The 9,011-nt window shown below is 40.9% G+C and overlaps 3 protein-coding genes across 3 annotated transcripts in view; all 3 read left to right on the top strand.

The window, feature by feature from the left end:
- Positions 1 to 342, top strand: part of LOC104705118 (dnaJ homolog subfamily C GRV2-like) — a 2,049-nt gene extending 1,707 nt beyond the window's left edge. The window contains exons 2-3 of the mRNA XM_010421103.2: positions 13 to 127; positions 316 to 342. Coding sequence (XP_010419405.1) covers positions 13 to 127; positions 316 to 342 — 142 coding nt within the window. The remainder of the gene's footprint in view (positions 1 to 12; positions 128 to 315) is intronic.
- LOC104703503 (dnaJ homolog subfamily C GRV2-like) overlaps positions 1 to 9,011 on the top strand; it is a 17,115-nt gene that overhangs the window by 2,114 nt on the left and 5,990 nt on the right. Inside the window, exons 2-13 of the mRNA XM_010419531.2 lie at positions 1,720 to 2,225; positions 2,733 to 2,966; positions 3,074 to 3,161; positions 3,248 to 3,456; positions 3,652 to 3,753; positions 3,825 to 3,887; positions 3,982 to 6,189; positions 6,363 to 6,725; positions 6,889 to 7,029; positions 7,269 to 7,661; positions 7,771 to 8,265; positions 8,698 to 8,943. Of these exons, the coding sequence (XP_010417833.1) occupies positions 1,791 to 2,225; positions 2,733 to 2,966; positions 3,074 to 3,161; positions 3,248 to 3,456; positions 3,652 to 3,753; positions 3,825 to 3,887; positions 3,982 to 6,189; positions 6,363 to 6,725; positions 6,889 to 7,029; positions 7,269 to 7,661; positions 7,771 to 8,265; positions 8,698 to 8,943 (4,977 nt within the window). The 5' untranslated portion in view covers positions 1,720 to 1,790. The remainder of the gene's footprint in view (positions 1 to 1,719; positions 2,226 to 2,732; positions 2,967 to 3,073; positions 3,162 to 3,247; positions 3,457 to 3,651; positions 3,754 to 3,824; positions 3,888 to 3,981; positions 6,190 to 6,362; positions 6,726 to 6,888; positions 7,030 to 7,268; positions 7,662 to 7,770; positions 8,266 to 8,697; positions 8,944 to 9,011) is intronic.
- LOC104705117 (dnaJ homolog subfamily C GRV2-like) lies at positions 529 to 1,783 on the top strand. The gene is made up of 3 exons (XM_010421102.2): positions 529 to 1,148; positions 1,656 to 1,719; positions 1,752 to 1,783. Exons 1-3 carry the CDS (start codon positions 714 to 716, stop codon positions 1,781 to 1,783), a joined length of 531 nt encoding a protein of 176 aa, XP_010419404.1. The 5' UTR covers positions 529 to 713.

Here is a 9,011-nt window from a genome sequence, read left to right as displayed (position 1 = left end):
GTTCTCTTCTAGGTGCAGGGCAAGTATTTTAACTGAGTTGTATCGGCTTAGATGGCATCAAATTAGACCTGTGGCTGAGTTTCAGGTGCTACACCTTAGGAGACGCAACGCTGAATGGGTTCCTTATGTAAGTTTTTTTTTCTTCTTACTGTGGTTCCTTCTCTTAGGTTTATGCTTGTTTTCCTATGATTTTGAGCTGTGTTTTGTCGCGATGGTTGTCAAATTGGTATAGTTGGTGAAGTTAATTTGGTGTTGAGGTCAAGTCAGGCTAGGCCTTTTATCTGTTTAACAATTTTTGAAGTTTCTGATCGTTAGATAGATTTACCCATAGTCTGGTATTAGGCGTTAAGCTGATGCAGTTCGTATCTTAAAATGTATAATGTGCTCCAAAATTTTGTAATTATGAACTGGGCAGGGGGAGTTGTCATCTCCAGTAATTAACTATATTTCACATGACTAGCCTTATTCTTATTTTCTATGGGATTGATTTTTTTTTTTTTACTTTTTTTTTATTTTATTTTNGTAGCCGCTGTGGCTTTTAACTATATCTAGTTAAAGAACTGGGGGCGAATCAGTCTCATCCCCGCCATTATCCTGGCGTTTCCGATCATACCAGGGTAGGTTTCTGGGATTTTCTACGTGGTGGTAATGCTCCTCGAAACCACACCTTACAGTTCATCGATTCCGTGACCGCCGTCGGATCTGATCGCACTATGGACTCCGTCTCTAGAGCCACCGTCGCGTCTACAACTGCTGTTGTCGAAGAGCCCGAGTATCTTGCTAGGTATCTTGTTGTTAAACATTCCTGGAGGGGTCGTTACAAGAGGATCCTTTGTATTTCGGGCGGTGGAATCGTCACGCTTGATCCTAATACTCTTGCTGTTACTAATTCTTATGATACTGGAAGTAATTTTGATGGTGCTTCACCTTTGATTGGGAGGGATGAGAATACGGAGAGTGTTGGTGGTGAGTTTACTATCAATGTTAGGACGGATGGGAAAGGCAAATTCAAGGCTATGAAGTTCTCTTCTAGGTGCAGGGCAAGTATTTTAACTGAGTTGTATCGGCTTAGATGGCATCAAATTAGACCTGTGGCTGAGTTTCAGGTGCTACACCTTAGGAGACGCAACGCTGAATGGGTTCCTTATGTAAGTTTTTTTTTCTTCTTACTGTGGTTCCATCTCTTAGGTTTATGCTTGTTTTCCTATGATTTTGAGCTGTGTTTTGTCGCGATGGTTGTCAAATTGGTTTAGTTGGTGAAGTTAATTTGGTGTTGAGGTCAAGTCAGGCTAGGCCTTTTATCTGTTTAACAATTTTTGAAGTTTCTGATCGTTAGATAGATTTACCCATAGTCTGGTATTAGGCGTTAAGCTGATGCAGTTCGTATCTTAAAATGTATAATGTGCTCCAAAATTTTGTAATTATGAACTGGGCAGGGGGAGTTGTCATCTCCAGTAATTAACTATATTTCACATGACTAGCCTTATTCTTATTTTCTATGGGATTGATTTTTTTTTTTTTACTTTTTTTTTATTTTATTTTTGTAACTGCAAGAACCAAGATTCATTTGAAAGTTAGTAGAAATTAAGTGAGGTGCTTTTACTAATTGTTTAAATTAGGTTTTCTTATGAAGCGAGTTTTTCTTTTCCTTCCAGAAATTGAAGGTCACCTTTGTCGGTCTGGAGCTCGTCGACTCAAAATNCTGGGATTTTCTACGTGGTGGTAATGCTCCTCGAAACCACACCTTACAGTTCATCGATTCCGTGACCGCCGTCGGATCTGATCGCACTATGGACTCCGTCTCTAGAGCCACCGTCGCGTCTACAACTGCTGTTGTCGAAGAGCCCGAGTATCTTGCTAGGTATCTTGTTGTTAAACATTCCTGGAGGGGTCGTTACAAGAGGATCCTTTGTATTTCGGGCGGTGGAATCGTCACGCTTGATCCTAATACTCTTGCTGTTACTAATTCTTATGATACTGGAAGTAATTTTGATGGTGCTTCACCTTTGATTGGGAGGGATGAGAATACGGAGAGTGTTGGTGGTGAGTTTACTATCAATGTTAGGACGGATGGGAAAGGCAAATTCAAGGCTATGAAGTTCTCTTCTAGGTGCAGGGCAAGTATTTTAACTGAGTTGTATCGGCTTAGATGGCATCAAATTAGACCTGTGGCTGAGTTTCAGGTGCTACACCTTAGGAGACGCAACGCTGAATGGGTTCCTTATGTAAGTTTTTTTTTCTTCTTACTGTGGTTCCATCTCTTAGGTTTATGCTTGTTTTCCTATGATTTTGAGCTGTGTTTTGTCGCGATGGTTGTCAAATTGGTTTAGTTGGTGAAGTTAATTTGGTGTTGAGGTCAAGTCAGGCTAGGCCTTTTATCTGTTTAACAATTTTTGAAGTTTCTGATCGTTAGATAGATTTACCCATAGTCTGGTATTAGGCGTTAAGCTGATGCAGTTCGTATCTTAAAATGTATAATGTGCTCCAAAATTTTGTAATTATGAACTGGGCAGGGGGAGTTGTCATCTCCAGTAATTAACTATATTTCACATGACTAGCCTTATTCTTATTTTCTATGGGATTGATTTTTTTTTTTTTACTTTTTTTTTATTTTATTTTTGTAACTGCAAGAACCAAGATTCATTTGAAAGTTAGTAGAAATTAAGTGAGGTGCTTTTACTAATTGTTTAAATTAGGTTTTCTTATGAAGCGAGTTTTTCTTTTCCTTCCAGAAATTGAAGGTCACCTTTGTCGGTCTGGAGCTCGTCGACTCAAAATCTGGTGATTCACGTTGGATTTTGGATTTCAGAGACATGGGTTCCCCAGCAATCATTCTTCTCGCTGATGCATACCGGACAAAATCTACGGACTCTGCTGGGTTTATTCTGTGTCCCATGTACGGGAGAAAGTCAAAAGCTTTTAGAGCTGCCCCCGGGACAACAAATTCGTCCATTGTCGCAAGTTTGGTATTAATGAGATGCTTGGACATTAGTTGAGAAGTTGTTGCTAACTTATTTTTAATTTTGCTGAGACTTTCTGAAGTAAGCTTGATGATTACAAATATCATTTGCAGGCTAAGACTGCAAAGTCCATGGTTGGGGTATTCTTGTCAGTCGATGATTCACAGTTGCTGACAGCTTCGGAGTATATGACACGAAGGGGTACTTACAACTCCTCTTAATTAAGTGTCTTGTCTAGTTCACTTTGTTGTCATTTCTTTATCTTTTTTTATGCCGTGACTATGCAGCTAAAGAAGCAGTTGGAGCTGAAGAAACTCCTAATGGGTGGTGGTCTGTTACTAGATTAAGATCTGCTGCTCATGGAACCCTTAACATGCCTGGACTAAGCTTGGAAATTGGCCCTAAAGGAGGACTTGGTAAGCATGGGGATGCTGTAGCCCTTCAGCTAATTCTTACTAAGGCCTCCCTTGTTGAGAGACGAATAGATAACTATGAAGTAAGTTGGCAATACGTATTCTTTGTTCTATTCTTTTTGTTTCTTTTTCCTTTCTAGAGTTTTAATGTAAAAGGTTTACACTGTTTGGGATGATAAATTAAGACTGAAAATGAGTAGGAAGTAGCTTTTACTTTCTACTTGTCCAGTTTGGTTTTGTTCTGCCAAATACTGAGAATACTGCTTAGATGTGTGCAGGTTGTCATCGTTCGTCCTCTATCTTCGGTAAGTTCACTTGTTCGGTTCGCTGAGGAGCCTCAAATGTTTGCTATCGAATTCAGTGATGGGTGTCCAGTTCATGTGAGTTTTTCTCTGCTTCTATGTTATATATTTAATCATGATAATCAGCTAACCTCTGACACGTATTTTAGGTCTATGCGAGCATATCCCGAGACAACCTACTTGCAGCGATTCTCGATACTTTGCAAACTGAAGTACGTATACTCGTGATATTAATACCTTACTTTAATTGCACCGAAAAATCTATTTGAGATTGGTATGCTAATATATGGGGAACATATGATGTAGGGACAATGCCCGATACCAGTATTACCTAGGCTTACTATGCCTGGTCATCGCATTGATCCACCTTGTGGAAGGGTTAGTTTGATCTTTGGACCACAACATCTTGTTGCTGATATGGAAACTTGCTCCCTACATCTGAAACATTTAGCTGCTGCTGCAAAAGATGCAGTTGCCGAAGGTGGTTCTGTTCCTGGTTATAAGGCTAGATTATGGCGCAGAATAAGGGAGTTCAATGCTTGTATCCCGTATACAGGTGTGCCCAGTAATATTGAAGTCCCTGAGGTGACTTTGATGGCATTGATTACAATGTTACCATCAACTCCAAATCTCCCTGTAGACGCCCCTCCTTTGCCACCACCGTCACCCAAAGCAGCTGCAACTGTCATTGGCTTTGTTGCATGTTTGCGTAGGTTATTGTCCTCCAGGAGTGCATCGTCCCATATAATGTCTTTCCCTGCTGCTGTTTACAGGATAATGGGTTTACTTAGGAATGGTTCTGAAGGCGTGGCTAATGAAGCTGCAGGGCTTATTGCGTCCCTCATAGGTGGTTGGTCAGCAGATCTAAATACTGTACCGGATTCCAGAGGAGAAAAACATGCAACTATCATGCATACCAAGTCTGTTTTGTTTGCTCAACAGGGTTATGTTACGATCCTTGTCAATCGATTGAAGCCCATGTCAGTCTCACCTCTGTTTTCCATGGCAATTGTTGAAGTCTTTGAGGCTATGGTTTGTGATCCACATGGAGAGACTACCCAATACACTGTTTTTGTAGAGTTGTTACGACAAATAGCTGCTCTACGACGTCGTTTATTTTCACTCTTTGCACATCCTGCGGAAAGTGTTAGGGAAATCATTGCTGTTATAATGCGTACAATAGCTGAAGAAGATGCAATTGCTGCAGAGTCAATGCGTGATGCTGCTTTGCGTGATGGTGCTTTGTTGAGACATTTATTGAATGCATTTTCCCTTCCTGCCAGTGAGCGCCGCGAGGTAAGTAGGCAGCTTGTGGCACTCTGGGCAGATTCTTACCAACCAGCTTTGGATCTACTGTCTCGAGTTTTGCCACCTGGGCTTGTTGCATATTTGCATACACGTCCTGATGATGTTCTCGATGATACAGATCAAGAAGGTTCGTCAACAAGGAGACGGCAGAAAAGATTACTTCAGCAAAGAAGAGGTCGCATAGCTAAGGGAATGGGTGCTCAAGATTGTCCTCTTCCCCCTGGTAATAATGTTGAGACCAGCGATGCAGCAAAACAGATGACTGCAAATACTTCTAGTGTACCCGATAACTTTCAAAGGCCTGCCGCAGATTATTCTTCTGAAGCTTTGAATCAACAGGCTTCTGCTTTTCCAGGTAGTAATCCTGCTGCGGTTTCACAAAATGGCTATCCAGCATTTGCTTCAAGCACCACAAATGCAAATGGACACGAGCAACCTGAGACTAATGCTTCTGATGTGGTTGGTTCTGATCCAAACTTGTATGGCATCCAGAATTCAGTGCTTCCAGCACCTGCCCAAGTTATTGTAGAAAGTACAGCTGTAGGTTCCGGAAAGCTACTTCTAAATTGGCGTGAGTTTTGGCGAGCCTTTGGCCTTGATCATAACCGTGCAGATCTCATCTGGAATGAGCGTACAAGGCAAGAATTAAGGGAAGCGTTGAAGGCTGAGGTTCATAACCTAGATGTTGAGAAAGAGCGCACAGAAGATATTTCCCCTGGATGTGTGGATGTCGAGGCCACAACTGGCCAGGAGACTGTCCCACGTATATCGTGGAACTATGCTGAATTTTCTGTTAGTTATCGTAGCTTGTCAAAGGAAGTTTGTGTGGGTCAATATTACCTACGCTTATTGCTTGAAAGTGGGAACGCTGGCAAGGCACAAGATTTCCCTCTCCGTGATCCAGTTGCTTTTTTCAGGGCACTCTATCATCGTTTCCAATGTGATGCTGATATGGGGCTTACTATTGATGGTGCTGTTCCAGATGAATTGGGTTCATCAGGCGACTGGTGTGATATGAGTATGCTTGATGGTTTTGGTGGAGGGGGAGGAGCCTCTGTTAGGGAGCTTTGTGCAAGAGCGATGGCGATTGTCTATGAGCAACACTACAATACAATAGGTCCTTTTGAAGGCACTGCACATATTACAGTACTGATAGATAGGACAAATGATAGAGCTTTGAGGCATCGCCTACTTCTTCTCCTGAAGGTATCATTAACTAATCAAAATATTGCTTTCTTACTCTTTTCATTCTAGTTACTCTTGTTCCTCGCTTATTCTCATTAAGTTTTGATGTATGCATTACGTCGTCTTTTACATAATCATTCTGGAGATATTCTTTTCATGCTTGGTTGCTTACTTTTTTTTCCTCGTACATGCAGGCTCTAGTTAAGGTCTTGTTAAATGTCGAAGGTTGTGTTGTGGTCGGTGGTTGTGTCCTAGCTGTAGATCTGCTGACTGTTGTTCATGAAAACTCGGAGAGGACTCCTATTCCATTACAGTCCAATTTAATTGCTGCCACTGCATTTATGGAACCACCCAAGGAATGGATGTACATTGACAAAGGTGGTGCAGAAGTGGGACCTGTAGAGAAGGACGTCATCAGAAGTTTATGGTCCAAAAAGGATATTGACTGGACGACAAAGTGTAGGGCTTTAGGAATGTCAGAATGGAAGAAATTGCGTGATATCCGTGAACTTAGATGGGCAGTAGCTGTTCGAGTTCCAGTCCTCACACCTACACAGGTTAAGCTTTATGGTTATTATATGTGTGTGACTGGCTAAGACATTTCATATTATCATGCTTAACATCCCAAAAGACATGCTTTTCATGCCCATTGCCTTTTTCCTCTTTTTCATTCTTACTCGTTTATGCAATACTCAATCTAATTGCTAGAACACTACGCAGGTAGGGGATGCTGCATTGTCCATATTACATAGCATGGTTTCGGCACATTCAGATTTGGATGACGCAGGAGAGATTGTAACTCCAACACCAAGAGTAAAACGTATCTTGTCTAGTACACGTTGTCTTCCTCACATTGCTCAGGTAATGTCATTCTTTTTCTCCATATTCTTCTTCTAGCTGCATCGATGATGTGTTTGATAGGTGTTATTGCCCTAAGTTTAATGGCATTAGGCGCATCTGCTATCTATGCCCTAACTTTTCTGTATTATCTGAGAAATGAGTTGCAAAATAATCAGTCAGTATTTGGATCCTGCTCATTCAATTTTCTTCATCAGAAAACTGACAATGTTAATCTGATGTCTCTCTAAAATTTGGTTAAGGCTCTGCTTTCTGGCGAGCCAGTTATTGTGGAGGCTGGTGCTGCTCTTTTGAAAGACGTTGTTACCAGAAACTCCAAGGCTATGATCCGCCTGTACAGTACAGGGGCCTTTTATTTTGCCCTTGCTTACCCTGGATCCAATCTTTACTCAATCGCGCAACTCTTCTCGGTCACTCATGTGCATCAAGCTTTTCATGGTGGGGAAGAAGCTACTGTGTCCTCTTCTCTGCCCCTGGCTAAACGAAGCGTATTGGGTGGTCTTCTCCCTGAGTCCTTATTATATGTATTAGAGCGCAGTGGACCAGCTGCGTTTGCAGCTGGCATGGTTTCGGATTCTGATACTCCGGAGATTATATGGACACATAAAATGCGAGCAGAAAATCTTATATGTCAGGTATTTACATATTCGCTACTGTGGGCTTTAGCTCATTTTCTCTTGAAGAGTATCGGAAAACTATTACTTTCAGTTATTGAGTTTTAATTTCTCGTTTCTATTTCCTCAGGTTTTGCAGCATCTTGGTGACTATCCTCAGAAATTGTCACAGCACTGCCATTCTCTCTATGATTATGCTCCCATGCCACCTGTTACGTATCCAGAACTTAGAGATGAGATGTGGTGTCACCGTTATTATCTCAGAAATTTATGTGATGAGATTCGTTTTCCAAATTGGCCGATTGTTGAACATGTCGAGTTTTTACAATCATTACTTGTGATGTGGCGTGAAGAGTTGACTAGGAAACCTATGGATCTTTCTGAAGGAGAAGCTTGCAAAATTCTTGAAATATCCCTGAATGATGTTTCAAGTGATGACCTAAATCGGACTGCTTCAGTTGAGTTGAATGAGGAAGTATCTCATATATCCAAGCAGATTCAAAATCTTGATGAAGAGAAACTAAAGCGCCAGTATAGGAAGCTTGCGATGAGGTACCATCCTGACAAGAATCCAGAAGGAAGGGAAAAGTTCCTGGCTGTTCAAAAAGCTTATGAATGCCTACAGGTACGTCCACAAAATTCTGATCATTATCTGGGATTTGAGTTTTTCTTGAATAATATGTTTACCGTCTTTGTCTGTTACTGTACCTCTCTTTTAGACCATTAGGTGGTCACCTTATATGTTGAAAAGGTGCAGACTTCTTGGATACTAGCAGATAATTCATGTTCAAGTTGTTTGATGAATGCTATATGTAGCATTTTTTTTCACCTTCATTATGTTGCTGTATTCTTATTAGTAGAGATAACGATGGTCAACCTTTTCCTTTTCGGTGTTTGCTTGTCACGGAAGTCTTTAATAATAGTATGAACATTGGTCAACCTTTTCCTTTCAGTGTTTGAGGTCCATAGATATGATTGTGTTTATATATATAGATTTTTTATGTTTGTCACTAGATTTTATATTTATCATACTTTTTATCCGTTCTTCTGCTTATAGGCAACAATGCAAGGATTGCAAGGTCCTCAGCCGTGGAGGTTGCTGCTTTTACTGAAAGCGCAGTGCATCTTATATCGACGTTATGGACACGTGTTACAGCCATTCAAATATGCTGGCTATCCAATGTTACTTGATGCAGTCACCGTGGACACGGATGACAACAACTTTCTATCTAATGATAGATCCCCTCTTCTTGTTGCAGCATCTGAGCTTGTTTCTTTAACGTACTTATTTATCTTGCTAAACCTGTGCAATTCTAATTTTATTTATTTCCATTCCTTCAATGTTATCTATTTATTTCCTCTTATCTGCTG

The sequence above is a fragment of the Camelina sativa genome, chromosome 7 (assembly GCF_000633955.1).
Source record: "Camelina sativa cultivar DH55 chromosome 7, Cs, whole genome shotgun sequence".
Taxonomy (NCBI): Eukaryota; Viridiplantae; Streptophyta; class Magnoliopsida; order Brassicales; family Brassicaceae; genus Camelina; species Camelina sativa.
Note: the sequence above shows the minus strand (reverse complement) of the source record. Positions and strands in the feature narration are given on the sequence as shown.